This window comes from Artibeus jamaicensis, unplaced genomic scaffold, assembly GCF_021234435.1.
Source record: "Artibeus jamaicensis isolate MK-2021 breed Jamaican fruit bat unplaced genomic scaffold, CSHL_Jam_final scaffold_1964, whole genome shotgun sequence".
Classification (NCBI taxonomy): domain Eukaryota; kingdom Metazoa; phylum Chordata; class Mammalia; order Chiroptera; family Phyllostomidae; genus Artibeus; species Artibeus jamaicensis.
The window spans coordinates 52,882,830-52,905,267 of record NW_026522030.1 but is presented as its reverse complement, the minus strand read 5'-3'; the positions used below and the strand labels follow the sequence as shown (position 1 = coordinate 52,905,267).

At 38.1% G+C, this 22,438-nt stretch overlaps 1 protein-coding gene across 6 annotated transcripts in view; it reads right to left on the bottom strand.

Annotated features, from left to right (window-relative positions):
- Positions 1–1,989: 1,989 nt before the first annotated feature.
- CCDC171 (coiled-coil domain containing 171) overlaps positions 1,990–22,438 on the bottom strand; it is a 313,511-nt gene continuing 293,062 nt past the window's right edge. For 5 of the 6 annotated variants that reach the window (XM_053656500.1, XM_037132070.2, XM_053656502.1 and 2 more), the window contains one exon: positions 1,991–4,955. In XM_053656500.1, coding sequence (XP_053512475.1) covers positions 4,734–4,955 — 222 coding nt within the window. In that variant the 3' untranslated portion in view covers positions 1,991–4,733. Of the gene's footprint in view, positions 4,956–22,438 lie in introns of all 6 variants that reach the window. The other variant, XM_053656501.1, reaches the window with a different exon arrangement.

The window sequence follows — 22,438 nt, the reverse complement described above, 5'->3', positions numbered from 1 at the left end:
TTTAATACATTTAAAGCATGACACCTTTTTAAAACTATAGAAATTAAAACACATATTGAGATAACAAGTTAATTAAAAATAACAAATAATGATGGCAATAGAAAAACACTAAATGTCCCAATGTAGGCAATCACTGTTTATATATTCACATATATTCATGATATATGCAGGAATATAAAAGGGAGACCTAAAAACTATTTGGAAATTCAAGTGATGAAGGTAACTGATGAGAATAATTTAAAAGAAGGAATGATTTATCTATTTGAACATATTGAAAGAAATGTATTAATCTTTAAAAATAAAACACTAAAAGTTTGCTGGTTGTATTAGTTTCCCGTGGCTGCTGTAACAAACTACCACAATCTTGTGGCTTCATACAAATTCATTCTCTCATTGTCCTGGAGTCTCCTGGGGAAGGCTGCTTCCTGGCCCCTGTTAGCCTCCAGCTTTGCCTGCACCCCCCAGCCTTGCCTGCACCCCCCAGCCCGGGACCCCGCCTCCACCCTCAAGGCACAGGGCTCCAGCCTCTGCTGTCACCATCGCACTGCCTCCTCCTCTGCGGCCGAGACACCCTCTGCCTCCTTCATAAAAGGGCATTTGCTGTTTCCTTTAGGGCCCACCCAGATTATTAAATTCCCAACCTCAAGATCCTTAATTTAGTCACACCTGTAAAGTCCCGTTTGCCATGTAAGGTGACAGTCACAGGTTCTCGGGATTAGGGCATGAAAATCTCTGGGGTCATTACTCAGTCTACCACACTGGTCCAAAAAAGGTATTTTATTTTATCCCCATCTGCATCCTAGGAGTTATACAAGCTAATGCTTTCTTGATCAGCATACCGAGCACACGTCATTCCTTTCCATTGGGAAGATACAGCTTGTTCAGGCTGGCTTACCGTCAGTGTCTTTCAACGGAGGGTCAGTCTCCGAGAATATACACACAGTCCTTCTGCCCAGGGTTAGATCCTTTGAAAGACAGGTACAAACTCCACTATTTTTCTCCTCACTAGTCATGTGGATGAATAGATGCATTTTATTTGTCTAATTAATGGATAAGAGACCTAAATTTTGAACCAAAACATACTTCTCAAAGCAATTCCTAACTGGTCAGAACAATTTTTAAAGTTTTTCTTCTCTTGAAATATGCTAATTATTACTGGAAAACAGGCCTGGCAGAGGGGAAATTGAAGGGCTTTAGAGTTACAGCTCTGGGCTCATGTGGTGTTAGGTAGTCAAATGTTTAACATTTTATTTTATTTTTTTAAAGATTTTATTTATTTATCTTTAGAGGGGAAGGGAAGGAGAGAAGGAGAGAAATATCAATGTATGGTTGCCTCTTGTGGGTCCCCTACTGGGAACTGGCCTGCAACCCAGGCATGTGCCCTGACTGGGAATCGAACCATGATCCTTTGGTTCACAGGCCCTCCCTCAATCCACTGAGCTACACCAGCCAGGGCTGTTTAACATTTTAGGTGCTCAGTTATTTACCTATAAAATGGTGATGCAAATACTTACTCCAGAGGTTTATTGTGAGAACATCAGAGCTTTATTTTAATGACAGGCACTGAATAGTTGCTCAATAAATATTATTTACTTTCCACCTTTTATTTTAGAAAATGTATCTATAAATAGTACAAAGTAAAATAGGATCAATTTACTGTTGTTCAGTATAGTCTATAGAATGAATTCAGATCTCACTGGTAAACATAGTAATGTGAAAATAATAATGATCTCATTAAGCACTCAATGACAGCAGATATTATAAATGTGAAAAACACAGTCACTAAGCTTAATAGGAGTCAGGCAGTTGGTAAAGTTATCAATCTTCTAGTATTTAAAAGGTTATCTATGTTATTATTGAACTGGCAATTCTTACAATTTCCTATACCTCTTTGTCTTTATTATTTCATTGCAAAATATTTATATTAAAAATACTGGCAAAGCCTCAATAAATAAGTGTCACTTAGGTATCAAAATAGTAACTTTAAGAATTCTTTAATAGTGATGGATGATACAGGTATTTTCCAAGATCACAGAAGGTCAGTAAGAAAATCCACATACTAAGGTGTGAAGTAAAACTTCCTTTCCCCTACAAAAGTATCTGAAGTCCTTCTCCTGAGAAACACCTACTTTCCACATCCTTCTTAAGGAGGCAAAGAGGCTGACAGAGCAACTGTCCCTGCCAGCCCAACAAAGGTCTCCCACACGCAGCAACTGGTCACTAAGGCACTTGGAAGCAGTCTAGAGTTCCTCAGATCTCTGTAGGATATGTTATTAAATCTTCCCCTCCTGCTGGCTCTGACTTCTTGGGGGGGTGGAACATATGGTGCAAAAATTACTATATTTGAAAATGAATACTAATGATCACTCAGAAGGCTCGTTCTCTATCTCTATGGCCTTCCCCAACTAGTTGGTTATAACTGTGACATGCTTTGATTTGATTTAATAAGCTTTTTGAATTTATAGTTCAGAATTTACTGTATAAAATGTATCTGGAAAATTGGATACCCACACATATGAAGAGACAAATACATTTATTTTTGGTGTTAGCCCATTAACAGATTGTAAAATTAAGGCAAGAAGACTAAGAAGTCTGTCCAAGGAAAAGTTTACAAAAGTTCTCATTCCTCTTAAATTAGTAGGATCTAAAAATAGATACCACACAGACATACACACACAGAGAGACAAGTGATACAGGGTAACACTTTGTAGTGTGAGATTTGAAAGCTAAATGATGTTATATGAACTAAAATGCTGAGTATCAGTTTCTATATAGACAATATTTTAATCATTGTATGGACTGGCAGAAAAGTTTCAGATATGCAGAAATTATTCTATGATCTACATAAAAACAATCAATAGTGTTTTCTGTGTTACAATAAAGTTGCAAGTTGAATTTCATACATTATATTACATAGGGCATAGTCTGTAACACTCAAAATCCAGAATGGTTAAAAAAATTCCAGAGAAAGAATTAAGAGAAATTTGGTTAAGGATGGAATTTTACTCCACACAAACAGCTTTCTAAGAATTTATACAATGCTAATTACACTGGCTCAGTCCTGTAAGGAATAGTTTTGTGCTGTACAGTGTGACGGTAACAATGTTGTGTTACTTCAGATGGCATCAATCACTTGGCTAATTTGGCTTAGAACATAAGCAGTAAGTATACTAATTTTATTTACCAAGACCAATTAAAAAATTATCAGAAGTTGGGTATATTTGAATCAAATGCCCCTGTAAAGTTAAGACAATACAGGCTTCATAATACATACTATTATTTTCTAACGTATCCATAACAAACTCCACAATGAAAAATAATGTAAAATATGGATTTTGTACCAAAACTCTGTCAAAAACTACAGTTCACAGCAGAAGTTAATATCACTGGGAGTTAAATGATTAATACAAAAACAAATACATACTACAGATATTCTTTTGTTCTTCACTTACCATGATGCGAACTGCTAGGATTTAACCTTTAAGGGTTAAAGAGTTTAATCAATGTCAATGTCTGATCTTCTGAAGGCGATAAAGAACAGTCTGTCTAGCGATACTCAACAGAACATCACTTTGTCAAGCCACAAAGCGCCCAAAAGCTTGTCAAGTAAGTTCCCAGAAACCTCTTTGTGGTTAGAACTCAGCTCCTTCCTGCCTGACCTATTATTTGATATTTGACCACTTGGTTGCAAGACACTTGCTCTTTCTGGCTGAAATGTCACTGGGGCATCTTGTCAGCTCCCCGACATCTCGGCCTGACATACAATTTTACTTTTGTGTGCTACAAGGCAGAAAACGCAGGGCAATGGCCTTGTTTTAAATTCTGTCAGCATCAAAGATGGGCGTCACTCTTGGGTCCGACCAACAACAAAAACAAAAAAGGAGTCTATTTTGAAGGTCAAAACAGCCATTACCTTGAAGTTTTTCAGCTCATACTAAACATATTACCTGCTACACGGGTGTAGGAGCTGTCCTTAAAAAGTGCCTAAGCCTACCACAGAAATCTTCCCAGCACAATGGCTCTACTTTCTTATCAAATGCAGCCGTGATAAAAGGATGAGTTTTCAGTGCCTGCAGGGACCAGATTCAGCAGTTAACTTAACTTGTTCAAATGGGCAAGTGGTATCATGTAGCTTTACAGGGAGCAACCTGACCTTCTCACATTGACCAGGAGTGACATTATTGTGGGGGAGGAAAAGCAGTCACATCATTTCTGTTGTGCACAACCTGCTTAAAGTTTGCAACTAAATGCTTGTCTTCAGTTGAGCTGACAAGAGAGAAGAGGGGGTTCAGTGAACCATGGCAGGGCTGCCATGGAATGACAGGAATCATCGGCATACATTTCAAATAGCTCTCTCAATCCTATTAAAGCATTGCCGTCCTGCTTTAAAATAGACAAGTATGAAACAACTTTGATAGATAGAGACTAAAATGGCTTATTGATTTTTTTTAAGTCTGAAGGAAATTACCCAAAATGTGTCATTCCTTAACATTTAAAATTATGTTACATAAAAATGAGCGACTGTGATAATAAATAAAACTTTGAAGGGAAGAAAGTTGGCTATTTCATTATTCAAGGAAGCAGAGATACCTGCACAGGTCCAGCTGGCACGGAATTTTTAAAAACCCACTGCCACTTGAGTAGGAACAAAATTTAACTGATAAGAAAATCCCCCTTTAAAACAATTTTAATTGTACTGCTAACTCTTCCTGCATTTTTTAAATTTCATAAAGTCATAATCCAATCTGAGGTGGCCTTTTGGCGTTGGCAGACACAGTTACTGGAGAGGAGTGCGATGACGTCAGGGGTGCAGAATTCACAAATGTCTCCTTTAAGAAGGTGTACGTTGTGTCAAGTTCAGCTTTCAGTGGCAAAAAGTCCCCCACACCAATCGTCTCAGCCTGAAGAGCAGCTCTTGAAGGAACTGAGAGATTTGAATGGTCTCGTGATCCTGCCTGTGAAATGGGGGGGGGGGGGAGGGAGTATAAACATAAATTGAAAACTCTTATAATCTAAAATCATAAACAAAGAAGTAGACTAATAATTACTGAAATATGAAATGCCATTTGTATAATCCAGCAATTGTCAACCTTTTTCATCTCATGGCACATATAAACTAATTAGTAACACACCAAATATATATTTTTCTCCTGATGTGACAAAGAAATAAAAACACAGCTATTGTTATGTTGGTCGTTGTAATTTTTTTATTCGACAGTCTAAGGGAAAAGAGGTCATTGCTCCTGACTAAATATTCAGGTATCACATAATTTAAAAATTCAGGTATCACATAATTTAAGAATTTAATACACAAGCATTAAATTCTTTTCCAACTGTGATTGTATCTCTCATTTGCTCTATGTCATAAACATAAAAACTGTGCATAAAACTTTTTAGTTATTGAATCAGTGAATACAATCAGACACTTTTACCTCTGCTTCCATCCGCTGGCAGTTTACAGAAAGCAATGTGAATAGTGTTTATCTCCCTATGCTGTATAATATATATGCTATGTAATATGGCAAATTACAATGCTTAGAAAGTGAACTACGGATATTTACATCTTTCAAATCCATCAACCTGACTTATTTAATTGAAAAACATGGCATGACGAAAAAAAGTCAATCCCAGTGACTTCTAAAAAATAGCATAAGACATAAATGCTGGTGAGATACACCTTTTGCCTTCACTTTGAATAATTATGCCACCATCTGTTTTAATAAATACTGTTCTAAGCATTTGGAAATCATGTCAAAATATGAGATTGCAATATGAAAACAGTTTGTCTCAGATTTTAAAACATTACTGGTATGCAGAAACTATTGGAAATCAAACTTAAGATATCCACACACTCATTAAATACTTAAAAACAGAATTAATGTTTCAATGAAGCTACACATTTAAGCCTTCACTAACATTAGCACTCAGTAGTGAATATTTAACATGAACAAAGTCTTACTTGTAAAGCAGAAAGGTATTGTTTTACAGCGTTTATAGATAGTGGGGAAAATAGTGACCAGTTGATGTCAGAATTTTCCAGATTCCCAGCAAATAAATGTTGTCTATAAGTCTAGTCTAAAAACCCATTTTATATTGCAGAATTTTCCAAATAAACATCTTTTTTGTAGATCTTCTTACAGTTTTGACAACAAAATAGTGTGAACTCTATGTATCTGCTTTATTATGTCATGCTGTACAAAATCATTTCTACATGTGAAAACAAGAAGGAAGCTATCACTAGCCTTAGAAAAGTATTAGAAATTCAACTGTTGTATGTTACCATTTTTGTGGATTTTTTTTTAAACTACAACTGGAGAAAAATCAATGGTTGCATCTAACACCTAGTTCAGCAATTTTCTTTGATCTCTGTTCTTTTGATTTCTTGATACTCCACCGCAAGCCTGCAGCTGACAGAAATCATCTCTCTTTATGCTGGAAGTTAAAAAACTCCTGAAACGGCCACTTGGATGGCTTCACGAAGGAGAAGGTTTAGCTTATCCCCGTGAAAGGACGGAACTCCCGACAACCAGCGTTAAACCTGATTAGCAGCACTGATGAGTTTTCACTGGCAAAGCCTTCATATAGCGCTGAGCATGTCAGTTCAGACCCGGAAGAGCACAAAATAAATGGGAAGGTTAAGAATAGTATAGGGAATGGAGAAGCCAAAGAACTTATGTGTACGGCCCATGGACATGAACTAAGAAGGTGGGAGGGGGGAATACTGGAGAGAAAGGGGTGCAGAGCGGAGGGAAATGAAGGGGAGAAAAATAACGGGACAACTGTAATAGCATAATTGATAAAATATACACACAAAAAAAGGACTGGAACAGAAACATCTCATTACATCAGAGGTCGAAGGGGCACGTGTTTTTATTTATTTGTTTGTTTGTTTACTTATTTATTTATTTTATTGTGCCTTCACTGCTGTATGGCTGTGCTGCCACAAGAACCACCTTTTCTGATTTTCTTTCTGCAGCTGTGTGTCCGGCCGTTGTAAAGCCAGCAATGCCATCTGCTAACTTCACGCTGCCGAACCTGGGGTCGAGGGAAATGCTGGCGGAGCAGGAGATGGCGGGCCTGCTTTTCTGCTTAATAAAACTTAGCTATAGCAACAGTATTCTTTATTATGATAAAAGAATACTGTTAGGCAAGGCTTCAAAAGTTTGTTGTTACATCTTTATACGTCAAGTACGGGTCTAAGAAAACGGTACATGAAAAGCGAAGAGCATGCAGAATCAGGCGAAGGAAGGTCAGGTATTCTCCGAGGGTTTTCTTCTTGATGCCTCAGACTGGAGAAAGAGAATTGTGCCAAACTGACCAATCCCTCCTGTTTTGCAATGTTAAAGATATAATTTACTCAAATCTATATTCTGTTCTCGAAGTTTCCTTTTTTGTTCTCGTGACTCCATCAACCTAGCACATCACACGTTAGAAAGGCGGTCCTTCGGGAAGGTCTCTCCCTGCTTCCTTCTCCTTAATATTCTGTGGGTCTGGGCGCTCTGTCTACAAAGGGCCCCTCTGTTGTCTTTTCTCATCTTACTTTCTAACATGTCTATTTTCCACCATGTTGTCTGAAACCTTTTAATCTAATTTAACACTTTTTTACTAAATAAACTTGAAATGGGTGTTGAGTATTTCGCTAGTATTTCAAATCAGAGACTCGCTTTGTGCAATACTACCTTCTGACCTTATGTCCTAAACATAAAAAATAACCTAAAAAAGAGATTTCCTTAAAGATCTGCAATCCCAAAAGGTATGCACTCCGCCAAGTAAACACACTTACTTTTGTGTAAATGAAAATAAACTTTCTTTTGTTACTAGGGTCATTTGTTATACTCCAATCTGATTTTAAGTCACTTAATAGCTTAAAAACAAGCTAGCAAAAATGCTAGTAAAATTTTTATTTCAGAATGTGATATTAAAAAAACAAATAAATATGAACTATTTGTCTCCTCATGAGTCATATCCAGAAATATATCATAACATTTTAATATAACCCAGAGTGTAAAAGACAGTTAAATAACTTTTTATCAGAGACCACTAAAAGTTAATATTCACCACCTGATCTTATATTTTAAATCTGCAAAGTCTAGGTTCACTTAAACTAGTTTTTAAACTGCTGAGGTATTCTGATAGTCTCTCCTATAAATCTATATTTAAGCAATTTTTCATAAAGAAATTAGTTACCTGAAATAAAAGCTAGGTGTCATGTGAATCTTTATGGAAGCATTTTTATTTACTCAATAAGCTGTAAATGATTCTATCTGAACTGTTATATTCCATCAGCTAAATATATATTCACAATACAAAATGTGTCCACTAAATTTCTGCATTTTAAGAATTTTATGAAATATAGTAATTGGACGTGTCCAATAGCCATTTTTCAAGTCTTTAATATCTTAGTTTTCTAAGGCTGTTTTCCCAATAAAAAGGTAAATAAAGCATTAGTCTAATAATAAGATAATCACTCAATAAATTACCTATAAATCAAAGCAATTTGCAGACCAAGGCTTCTGAAACAATGGCACTAACCTATTTTTCTCCTGGGTAGCATTTATGATCAACTTTAGTGTTCTAGAGCCCAATATAAAAAGGGAGGGGTGATGTGCTTTAGCAAGCTGGAACACTGCTGCGTGGAGATTACGGTAGGCACACAGCATGGTGAAAGAGTGTTACAGTAGAGATGGGAAAACTGTAGTTTTGCCTCCCAGTTTTGTCACCATCCAACTTGCTCATTTTACGGCAGGTCAATCAGTCTTCTAGGTCTCACTTCTCTTACAAAATGAGGAGCCAGACTATTTCCAGCTCAGAAGTGCTACAGGTGTATCGTAGATGTACACCTGTAGAACATGTACACTCATGTGATGGCATATAATGCAATGTTGATAACCAACCTTGAGGATGACACTAACTCAGAAACCAGAACTTCCCAAATACAATCTTTACGATTTTGAAGGGATATAGACAGGCCATTCTCAAGGGGAAGGAATACATAGTGCACATGGTTCTAAAACACAGCCAAACATAACAAGATCAGCCACAGTTCAGCCAATCGGCTTCCTTCGATGAAATTCTGTAGTACATTTTCTCATTACTTCGGACTCCACAATGACATTTCCAGTTCTGTAAATTACTGACTGCTTTTAAGTAGAGTGTGCAGCTCACCACAGACTGAAGAGGGACCAAAGTCCCCTCAAGAGGGGTGAGGGGCTCCCTCACCATTTCCACCTTCACTCCTAATGCGTTCTGACCCCTAGTCTCACTCACAGTTTTCTTCTTTCCATATACGTCACGTTAGTTAACCAAATCCTCTCTGTTTCCCAGTTCTGCCCTGCTGGCGTCATAGGACACTGCGGTTCGCACAGATAATCAGAGTTGGCAGTAATCACATATATAGTTTTCCCTTGTGGAATACTCAGTTATATATCTAATTTATATATGCACACATACACAATTTATATATGTAATTTACATACCTAATATGAGTACATATATACATATATATATATGCACTGATATATACACACATGTGAGTATATACACTTGCTATAAGGCATTCACATACATACATGAATTTGTATGTGTGTATAAATATACACATTCATATATATACATGTACTATCACATCATGGAATATTTATTCTTTGTAGTTATCAAGTCTAACTTTTGTTTACCAATATCAAACCTATAAAAATATTTTACGCATTCTTCTCCCCTTGAGTCATTACAGCCAGTCAGGCTCTTTAGCTCAGTGACATTAAGGCATGTGGGGATACCTGAGTCAGTGGAGCATTATAAAGGAGCTTGTAGATAAATAGAAAACCTAAGAGGACCGGTCACCTACAGATTAAGAAGAAAGGGCAATCACAGAGGTAGAAATGAATTATAAAAGAGAGGTGATGATAACAAACTTGATTTACATTACAACAATTTGTTCTCAAGAAGACATTCAGAATGCGTTCAAAAGTCAGAGCTCTAAAAGGCACCTATCTGGTTCAGCCTGCAGCCTCAACTTCTTGGTTATGATAGATGAACTGGATTAACGGTCTCGATGCTTCCTGACAGGTATGCCCTTTGCCGTGTGACAGCCCAACTTTCTGCAGCGCAGTTCACAAGCTCTTTGCTTCCCCATCTCGCCCCATCTACCATTTCCTCACCTGTACTCTGCCACCCAGTTATGTGGAACTTGTGAGTGTGTCAATATGATGTTCCGTAGTTTGCACCCACCTCCTCTCTGTTCACTGTGCAAGGTACCCTTCGGTCCTTAGACTCTGCTCAAGGTACCCCTCTTTGTAAGGCCTTTCCAGACTTTTGCCCCACCCTTCTCCAACTACAATTAGTTGCAACATCCAATCATACTGTTATATTTCTTCATGAGCATTTACTTTTTTTATTTTTACTTATTATATGCACTTACCTATAAAACCATGAGTACCTAGTATGATCGATTCCTGACTTTGTATTCCAAGCACTTAGCAAAGTATCTGGGACTAAATAAGATTTTAACTCATGAATGACTGAATGAAAAAAATCACTCATATTATTACTTCATGGTTTTGGTCTTATATTATTTGGTCTATTTGGTTATTTTATGTATATACAGTTTTGTCCCAATTAAAAGTAGCACAGTAAAGTGGAAAAAATACAGACTTTGAAGTTGAAGAGACCTTGGGTTCCACACTCGATCCTGTCCTTCATTAACATTAAGGACATCATTTTTGACAAGCTACTTCTGCAAGAGCCTGCATCCTTATCTGTAAAGTAGGAAGACTAACCCCTCATAGGGCTGTTGTAAGGATTAAATGGAATAATATACACAAAAAATGCACAGCACACAGTAGCTGCCCTTCTTCCCCTCTCCCTATACTCTTCTCATTTGATAATAGATTCCAAATTCATCATTATAGCAAACACGTGTTGAGCACATGTCGGGCCCTGTGGCAGGTTTAGCTTTATAAGGCATTATTGCAGTTCAGACAACCAGTGAGAACACACTCCTGCTGCCCTCCGTTTACAGTGGAAGAGACCAAGGCTTAGAAGAGCAGAATACATTGCTCCATCTTGCACAGATCAGGGAGCGGAAGAAATGAGCGTGAGTCTCCATCCCTCTATTTCCTCCCCCCAGACCTGTGACTACTACTTTCCCCTGCCACTCACAGAGGACACAGCCCCTGCTTACTTCCCACCCAGGGCTCTTCCACAAACAGCAGGCACTTAACAAATCTCTGCAAAACTAAAATTAAAATGTAATTATATTGTACTAGAAGCTAAAAAAAAGTCAGGGTTTATACTTTTGATATTTTACTATAGTCCAAAATTTGAATATCCACGGCACCGGAATAAACAGCTTCTATGGCACTGACATAAAACACCAGTTCTAGCCCTTCCAGCAGAGGAGCCAGAATATTTTGGAATATTCAGAGCTAAAACTCAGCACTGAAGTTCTAAATTGCAATCGAACATTTAAACTTTAATTTTAAATTACTTTAAAGATGTCTTGTGCCTGACAAGATAACAATTCCCATTTTCTTCTCGTGGATGTTTCGATTTCCTGACATGACTGAGGCTGGAAAAAGAGTCAAAGTATTTTCCCAGATGGTTTTTGTTCTTTCTTTTCCTACTTTCCTTCACAGCCCTGTGCTCCCAGCTGTTCCTGCCTTGGCAGTTTTGATACATTTAATGGTACAGAGTGCCAAAAATACCGGAAAATGCACGGGAGGCAATTTTTCACCTGTGTCTCAAAAATATATATTCCCAAACAACTCAGAATTTGAAATGTAAATATATCCATACACTCAGCCATGTAAAAAGGTACAGAAACTGAATTAATAAAACTATATTTTTAATATATGCATCTTTATATACAGGGTATGAGAAAAGTGGCTTTATAGTTGTTCACATGGAAAATAATACAATAATTAATGAATAACGCGGGAGTAAACTGTGTTTCACATGCTCCCAACTGTGAACCTACTTTTCCTCCCCCTGTAAAAATGCCATTGCAAAACTGAAGAGGCAGCTGATAAAAATAAGTGCAACACAGGATAGCCGTAGGGTGACTTTCTTAGCTTCAAAAGGCTCATGCTAATCAAGAAAAGAAGAACCTACTTAGAAAACAAGTTAAGGACAGTGTGCTTACTTAGACTGGGCTCAGCTATAACAGGAAACTTAAAACGTCAGTGACTTAAATGCGATAAAAACATGCATCTCTCTTAAAAATGCATATGAAGCTATCAGGGATTCAGGCTCCTGCAACCTCGGGCTTCACAGCCTAAGTTCCATCTCAGGGTCCAAAATGGTTTCTCCTGTTCCAGCCATTACTGACCACAGGAACACAATAAGCAATAAACACACCAAAAAGTGCTAAACCTCATTCATGGAGCAAAGGAGGAGGCACCCTTACATTTAAAGATGCACCCTAAAATCACCATACTTGTCCTTACAACCCATTGGACAGAACTTAGTCACATGGCTGACTTAGCTTCAAGGGAATCTGAGAAATGTAGCTTTATTTATTTCCTTCTGAGTGGCCCAGGTAATATTCAATTTCTATTACTAAGAGAGAGAAAACAGATCAGGACACCACTGGCAGCCTCTGCCTCAGACACAAACTGACTATTGGGTGGAGAGGGAGGAATATAATAACCAATACACACATGGAAAGGTGCTAAGCCTCATTCACACCCAAAGAAGTGCAACACGAAAACATGAGAATGAGCGATTACTCTTCGCCTAAAAGGCAGGCAAAAATGTAGATGTCTGATGATACCCCCTGTGGAGAAAAGATAAGAAAGCAGACCGGCTCGGACCATGGAGGAGGGGCGCAGGCTGGCCTGACCCTTCTGGAAGGCACCATTTAGATCGTACCTGCCCTTGGACCAGCAATGCCACTGCCAGACAGTCCTTCTCGGGCTAAATTCACAACAGTTCACCAGATGAGTATACAGATGTGTCTACTGAAGCATCTTTTAATAGAAAAGTATTATTTTAATGAACTGAAAGGGTTCATCAACAGAGTACTATTTACGTGAAGTATTATACAACCACAGAATACAACGATTCTTCACAATTGAGGCAAATATGTTAGTGTTGACACACAAATATGTCCAAGTGAAAAAGCAGTGTGTGTGATGTCATTTTTTTCATTTATATTGAAAAATAAGCTCAAACATACATATATACATACATATGCCTATTTTCTTACTGAAAAAGAAATCACAAGAACCTGTGAATTCTCTTTACGAGGAGGGAATAAACTGGAGTGTGGGTTAGAAGGAAAAAGCTTTGAAGGTTCAAATTTTTCTTCCCATGGTTTTTTATCTTTAAAACTATTTGAATATAACAAAGGCTATGAACTGGCAGTTAACAAACTAAAATACAGCTAAAAATAAATGGGAAAAATGACAACCTCCCATAATAATAATCAAAAATAAAAAGTAAAATGAGATGTTTACTGCCAATCAAAATTGAATTTAAAAGTTATCATATAATGTTAATGAAGTATTATGAACACAGGCATTCATGAATTGCTACTGACTGTATAAACTGATAGAACCATTTGGCCTATAATTTGGCAACTGTCTCAGATGGTTGATAGGATTGATCAAACAATTCCATTTATGATCAGGTTCTTTATATTAATAATAACAGACAAAAATGGAAAATAATCCCACATTCAACAATGGGTATATGGTTAAGTAAGCTATAGCCACTTGATGGAATATTATGTGGCTGTAAAATTCATGGTTATAAATTTTTGAAGAACATGGACAGATGGTTAGATTTGACCAGGGATCAGCAACCTCTTTCAGTGAAGGGTCAGACAATAAAGTCTTTATGCTTTGCAGGCCGTATGTTCTCTGCTGCAACTACCAAACTCAGCTGTTTTCGCTGCCAAAGTGGTCACAGACGGTATGTCGAGGAGTTGGTACAGCCTTGCTCCAATAACACTGTGTTTACGAACACTGAAATGTGAATTCCACTTCATTTTCATATCATGAGATATTGTTCTTTTTTCAACCATTTAAAAATATAAAGCCCCCCCTGGCTGGTGTGGCTCAGTGCGTTGAGTGTCATCCTGCAAACCAAAACATCACTGGTTCGATTCCTAGTCAGGGCACATCAATCACGGTTTCTCTCTTACATTTCTCCCTCTCTTCCCTTCTTTCTAAAAATAAATAAATAAAATCTTTTTAAAAAGTAAAAATAAAAATAAATAAAACCATGCTGAGCTCACAGGCTATACAGAAATGGGTGGCAAACAGATATGACCCACAGGCTGTACCTTGCCTGCCTCTGAGCCAGACGATGTAAGCGAAAAGGAAATACACAGGATTACAGACGACACTTGTTTTTGAGATACTGGAATTGTTGAATTTTCCCCATAAACTTTTGCATTTTCCAATTATCTATACTAATGTGCCTTACTTTTATAACTAAAAACCTTTTACTTAGGAAAGACTGATTTTACATACACTAAAACCTGTACTGTAGCACAGTTATGACTCTGAACTGTGTGGTCAAAATGAAAATATAATTGGTTTGTTAAAGGTCTCAGAGGGTAGGTCTTTAACCAAGTGTTTTGTAAGTTTTGGAAAAATTTTAATTTAGCTAACACCACATTCTTCCTTCCACATTTTCCGTTATCAGACTCCTCTCTTCAATCTGACATTAAGTAAATGCACACACAAATAACTTCACGGAGTAAGTTCACGTCTACTCTGTATAAACTCCTAATGGCAGAGTGGCTGCTTTCAATCTGTGCACCCTCGTTTTAACCCAAATAGCACTTCCAGCTGCCAAATTACAGCTTTTGTGGTCGAAACATACACATGTCACACTCTCTCTGGGAACTATTAAGTACAACTTTTCTGACCACTTTTTCATTACTGAAGAATTTCTTCTTAACGTTATAAACCTTTTTAATTCAATGTCAAAAATTTAGTAATAATCTGGAAGCTGTAAACTTGGACTTCTAAATTGTATGCTTTTCGCTGAGTGGAATAACCAACCTATGCTCAGGTGAAGAGAGCAAAAGAAGGAAAGAGTCTTCTAAAGTTTCAAGTTGTTTGAAAGGAATGACCTTCCTAAATCTTTCTAATATTTTAAGTATCTATCAGTCACATATCTCAGTAAAATGAGCAAAAATTCATATCTTAACACTTAAAACCCTTGTTTTCTATGCCCCTCCTTCCCACTACTGTTTTGAACCATGTTCCCTCGTTATTCCACGATACACACCTGAAACTCCTAGCAACTCTTTACAAGGTGTTGCAAACAGTCTTTATTTCCCCAGTGACCATCCAGGATGTAAATTCTATATTCCCCCGGCCTGCTGACCCTTTGACCTTTGGCACAGCTGGGCCTTTCTAGAGAAACTGGTTATCTTTAGTTAAAAGATGTGGTCTATTTCCCAGTGAGACAGGGCACTTCAGGTGTAAGTCACCATGTGACTGGGGTACACATCATGTGATTTGGGGTTCACATCAATGGAATCCCTTCAAAACACAATAAGCACTTGGGAGCATGTTCCAAAACGAACAGCTTAGCAGGCAATGAAATTTCCTTTACATGATAGGAATGTTATTTCTGATAGAACTGGACCATTTCCAGTAGTCCCAAACCAAAACCATCTCTAGGGAGAACATCCTATAGAACTATGAGAATAAGGCAGCAACTCAAAAATTCGAAATAATATACCTATAGATTACATTTCAGGAATCTATTCCTTACATCAGCAATTTTCAACAGGTGTGCCACAAGAATTTTTAAAACATGAAACAAGAATTTCTTAAACATGAAAACTATTTAGTCAGGGGAACAGACCCCTTAACATTTAGAATGTCCAATTAAAAATGACAACAGCCAACACAACAAGAGCTGTCTGATGAGAATGCCCCATCTTGAGCCATAAATATATAAGTCCTATAACAGAGTTGACTGTTATTGGTTACAATGCATAATAGTGTTGTGTCTGATTGGTTAACTCTTAGTACCAGAAATCCTTATATACAAGCACAGGCCCCTGATTTTTTAAACAGTCACTTTAAATAAAAAAGGGTGGGTAATTGCTATTATCATTATTTTTTTGTAAATCAATCAAAATTATACCACTTTATGTCAGGTTGGCAAAAATATATATTGTTCACTGTGCCACAGAATTTCAGTAATTAGTTTCTGTGTGCCATGAGATGAAAAAGGCTGAAATCGCTGCCTTACGTTATCAATTCCATATGACAGATTTTTCCTGTGGTTGCATATGCATAAAGCATATCTAAACCCACATCCACCATTAGTATCCTAAGTTAGCCCCATTCATTAAGTCTTTTAAGAGCTATCCATTAAGTACCTACAATGTGCCAGCCACTGTTCCAAGCACTGGGATACAGCAGTAAATTAGACACACACAAATTCTCCGCCCTTGGGGAGCTCACACTGTCCTTAACTATGGGCATCCAGAGTCAGTTCTCCTTAAATCACAAGTTGCTGAAAATTCTGTAACCACAGAAGTGCCGTTTTCTTAGTGTTAGGTTTTCATGTACAATGGCACTGAGTTTGCCAGCTTCATTGTTCTGTGGATACAGACGAGTTCCTGATAATGAGTCTCATTTCCCTGATTCTTCCCTGACTTGTTCACACAAGACCTCAAATGCCCTTGTTCAGTCCCGTTCAAGAGTTGCTGGGTGGCTGCAATCCCTCCACCAGGTCCTGCCCCCAGTGCGTTAGTAGGCTCACTGTGCCATATGCATACTGGCTCTCCGCAGAGCTAGCCAAACTCCTACCCTTCCCGCCCTGTCACCTGAAGCTGTGGCAACTCTGACTGGAAACCAGGGTCTCACCATGTCCGTAACACACATTCCTTTCAGCTTACTTCCTTTTTAAGAGTCCCGGTGCAAGTCCCTAAGGCTACGTGGAGGACAGACACCAGGCCATTGTGTTTCTGTCTCCTGCACCCGTCCTGCAACAATCGGCAAAGCCCTCGGGCACATTCACTCCAGAAGAGTCTGCACACCCGCTTTTCAAAAAGGCCTGGACCTGTTTAAAATGCATTTCAGACTAAGGGTAGACAGAAATATCCACAAGATAATGATAAAATAAAGCTCTTTACTTAATTTTTTATTAGTTATTAAAGTGTCTTTGTTTTTCTGCTGGCCTAAATACACTCCTAATATCTGTAAACAAGCCATCCTTTCAGACTTGTACCTGATTTTTCCTCATCTCTTCTTTATTGTATATTTGCTTATTATTTGAGAATATTAAAATTTGCAAAAATATAGATGAAACATATAATATGTGTTAAGCACAGAAAATAAATAAGCCAGTAGTCTACAACACATAGAATCTGTTAAGAATTGATAGCAAGCAAGTACCCTGACAGACAGGTTACTTATAGACAGAAAGAGATGAAAAGATCATATCATAACATAGAGATATGCTACTTCTAGACTAATGTCATCCTTAAATTGGCACAGAACTGTGGATAAAGCCCGAAGCTGCTGTCCAGTAGCCTAAGTGGCAAGCTCTGGCTATTGGCCATGGGCACTTGTCCTGCATTTCTCCTGGAAAGCAACTGTGGGTAAGTGGCCCCGGGAATCTTCTGTCTCCCAAGCTTCTTGTTTCAAATCTCCACCCCGGTCCTCACAGTCACAGAGAGTATGGAAGGCTCATGGGCTGGTGTAGTCGACACAGACAGGTCATTAAACACTGTACAGCCAAGGAGCCAGGTAGTGTGGGCCTCCCTGCTGGCTCCCTACCACATCCCCTCGGCTTCTTGCTGTTCTTTCAACTGATCCGATAAACCTGGTGATTCGAGTATCTATCTTAATTTGGTACATGAGACCTCTGGGATAACTTGCCTTCTAGTGCACTCAGAGGCTACCACTGCATCGAGTAATTTCCCATCGAATGCCTTTGCTCCCCAGCACTAATCAAAAGGTAGACCCTGAAGCATGCCCTGCTTTCTCCTGTCTTGGAGTCTCTTTTTCATGCAGCTCTTTCTATTTAAAAGGAGGCTTCTTCAGCAGGTTTTGACAGTTTCTCAAGACTCACCTCGGGCATCAACTTTTCCCCAAACTTTCCCTTCCATCTACCACCTCACATTTGGCTTAGATGCCCCTTTTCTGCGTTATCATTACAACACACAGATTTTTATAACAGCACGATGTCACAATGTGCTGTTTGCTTAAACCTGGGTGTTCAATATGTAATCATTTAATTTTACATTTATTTAAATTTAATATCAAGTTAAATTAAAACTTCAAATTGCATTGCTCAGTGGTACCAGCCACACTCCCAGTGCCCAATGGCCACACTTGCACCTTTATAGCCAGCTCTAATGGACGGGGCTGGTTTTCATTTTCTTTCAGTCTAACTTTCTCCAACCCCTCCTTCCTCGAGTGCCTGAAGTTTCAGACAGAACCTCACTGCTGCTTTCTATGTTTCTCTCTCTTGACATTCTGGTGAGTGTTGCTATGGCATTTTACCTTAGACCTCTCTGAAAAGCAGTAGAGGAAGAAACCTAGGACAAAAGTCGAGGAAAAGTTACCTTGGGAAGTGTCCATTGTCAAGAAATGCTTGCTCCTTTAAAGATTTTCTTTATCAGAGGAAAATACAGTGCTCATTCTACTACTTTAATTTTCCATTTTTATACTCTCTTAAGAAAAATAGAATCTTTTTTCTATAAGCTAAATTTGGAGACAGTCTAATTGATGTAAACCTTCAAAGCTGCCTTCGAGTGGAATGTCTATCTGGTTGGGAAGAAATGGGGAAAAGAGGGAATTTACATTCACTTTGCTAAACATTAGCATCTTTTGTTCAATCATTTGAATGCAGGACAGCGAGGGGGAAACAGCTTAGAGAACAAGAGCTGACACGTGCGGTGTAAAATCTTTTAAGGTGCTTGGATGCAATGAGGGAGAAAGTGAACCGGAGCTGTATTTCACCTTCCTAACTGAGCTCCAGCCAGCGGGAACTTTGTGACAGGGCTCTGTCTCTCTGCCACACTTGACTGGCTTTGGCTGACATGCAGCTGTCAGACAGCAACCCTCTACCAGGCCCCTAACATGCTCCACAGCTTCACCCAATTAACTCGCTTTCACTTGACACAGCAGCAAAAAGCTTCATAATAGGTGGTCAAGGCGCACGGTGTCTGCCTGCCCCCGAACTGCTCATACGCAGCAAGATGTTTCACTACTTTGCTTCTTGCCTCTGTGCTCACAACTAGTATGACTACCAGTTAGCCATTCATATATTGAGTTGGACAGGAATCCAGGAAATATTACAGTGATGCATTAAGCCGCTCAGAAAACAGACTTCTGGAGACTAAAAGCTACACTTCAAGTAAGTTCTTTCAGCCTTTCTGAGAGGCAGACTTGATTTTTACCAAAATTTAACGTCAACCAGCAAACAATTTACAGTTAGTTTCTCAGCGATATCTTTAATACTGCTATTGCATAAGGGTGACCGGCAGAGAAGAAGAGCACCTGACCCAGCGGGCAGAGAGAGCACGGAAGTCAGCCTTTGATCACAAAATTGCACTTTTTTTTTACACCCTCGACAACAATTTCACTATAGATTTTTGTCATGCTACTCCGCTTTCAGATGAAATATACCGTACTTAAAAATATGTAGTTAAGAAATGAACATTTTTATGCTTATTTTGAAAATTACCCGAGTAATTTACACATTTTCTAGCATCTCCCACTATGTTCAAAAGTAAGCATAATTAGTTTTCATTAATTTGCACTCTAAAATCTGAAAATTCTGATATAGCAATATTATATAAACAAAAAAAGTAATATAAACTGAATTACCTTTAAAAAGCTACATTTGTAAAGCTGTATGATACAGAGGCTACCAAAACGTTACTTTATGATAGGGCTCTGTTATTGGCATCCAAATGCAGTTCCTTAGAGTGATTATTAAGATAGAGTTGTTTCAATTCCAAGAATCCTATCAAGAATCAAAGCTGAAAAACTGATGACAGGAATGGGAACCTTTAGCCTCCACCATCACAGACGGTCCTGGGAAAGGTGTGACACTGCCTTACACCAGGCCAAGTACCTTGCCATTCATTCTACCTGAGTCTGAAAAGACTCCATGTTTTTGGAATCAGGTCTTCAAGTAGCAACGCTTTTGTATTGTGCCTTCAAATGGAAGGTAATCTTTCTCTACCAAAAAGAGAGAAAATGCATATTTGTTGTTTTGAACACCACTCATTTCTTACCAGAAACTCAAAGCAGGGGTAAATCTGGACTGAGTTCCTGAGCGGTGAGGAAGCCGCCCACCTTATGCATTAAGTCCTGTCAGTGTGTCCATCTGCGTTCATCTATCCATCTAGAATCGAACCCTCCTCCCTCGCCACTCCTCCCACCTTAGCAGAGAATTCTCACTTGTCGCTTAGATTCTTTAATGTGACCTATCACAGTTCACTACAAGGGTTCATGTATATGTCTGTCCTCTCACAAAAAGCTGTCACATCCCTGAGAGAATCTCATTAAGGATTTAATGAAATAGAATGCTTAAGCTAGGACTTCAGGTTCACACTGCCTAGGTCTACACCTTGAGCTCTTCCCAGGACAGCCTCTTCTGAAAGGAGAAAAACATACTTTAGATAAGATAATGTGGATTACGTTAGTTAATATGCATAAAGTGCTCACCACAGTGCTGGCCCATAATATTCAATAAATACTGGTTGTTGTTTTATTCCGAATATCACATCCTTAGCCCTTGGTAAAGAATGTGGCACACAGTAAGTACTCAATAGAGGCCTGGTAAAGGAGTAATTAGATATTCCTTTTATTGCTGCTTCATTTCAGATAGTGTAAAGGATAAAAACTGTCCACGAAGAATATGAAAGATGGATTTAAAACTCACTTCTGATGGCATCATTTTTCTAGAAATAAGTAAAAAATTTAAATATCTAAATTTTTAAAACTCGGTAAGAAGTTTGGAAGTTTCTTGGATATTTATTACTGAACAGATAACAGAAACAGCATAAAGACAAAAGACTCTTCATTGTTCCATTGATATTTTTTATTTACCCTCCTATCTGAAGAATCCAGTGGCTTGATTAATCTACTTTGAGGAAGATGTCATTACGTACAAAATTTTTAAGAAATGTGAGTAAGTGGTTTATTTGAAATGAAGGTTCTACTTGGATACCATCTTTAAAATGTTTTAATTCCTTTTCCCCCAACAATAGCTTTACATTTTTCTGTCTGAAAGCTACTGAACATCTTAACCAGACTAGGAACTTGGATTGATAAAACAGAGGAGTACTTCCTGGGCTGAATATAGCCCAAATGACGGACAGTGTTTTGGCAATATGTTGTACGTCCTTTATGTTAAGACAGATTCAGAAAACAGGTTTATCTTTTGCAAATACATATAATTACTAGTACTTTGTATATGAACAAAAATTTGACAAACTTTCCAATTTAATTTCAGTTTATAGTTAATGCCTCTGAATAATGCCTCTTGTGAAACTAACCCCACAGGAAACTTACCAACTATACTAGTTTCCTAGGGCTGTCGTAACAAATGACCAAACTGGTGACTGAAAACAGTTTATTTTCTAACAGGCCTCGAGGTCAGAAGTCTGAAGTCAAGGTGTGGGCAGGGCCATGCTTCCTCCCAAGGCTCCAGGGAAGAATCCTTCCCTGTGTCTTGTAGCTTCTGGGGGTTGCTGGCCTCCTGTGCTTTGTAGCTGCACCTTCCCTCTCAGTCTCTCTGTGTGCCTGTGTCTCTCCTAATATGGCTGTTGGTCATTGGATTTAGGGCCCACCCTAGTCCAGAGTGAACTCATCTTAATTTACTCAATTATAGCTCTAAGACACTATTTCCAAATAAGGCCATATTCTGAGGTTCTGGGTAAACATGAATTTTCCAGAGGATTCTATTCCACCTACTACATCAACTATTAACATAAAAAGGAATGAGCTAGTGTGACTATTCTTATAATTTTGGGCTCAGGGCACCTGTATGGTTTTACATCTGATGAGTTTAAATAATAGCATCAAAGCCTTGTGGACTTCCTAAGACCAAATTAACTTTTAAAGATCATTGTTCATAAACATTGTTTCTGGTGAAACTATATATTTAATCTTCAAATGTTACTAAGCATATGGAGCAAATATTTTATGAAACCTAATTATATCTTAAAGTGAACTAATCTTTTTTCCCTTCCTTCCCAATTGTTGAATATTTTACTTTCATTATAAATCAAGTTGTTCAGAAAGCAGTAGGGTGTTTTTAAAGTGTATTAAATGATGCCATGATAAACATAAGCTTTCATCTACAAATTTCATAAACAGCCTAAGAAAAAACTTTAATGTCAATGAATGTTAAGGTCTCAGAATTTCTGTAATATGTGTGCAGCTATTATTTTCTAGTAAATGCATGAAGAAATGTTGTAACAATGGTGACGTGCTTGCTTGTC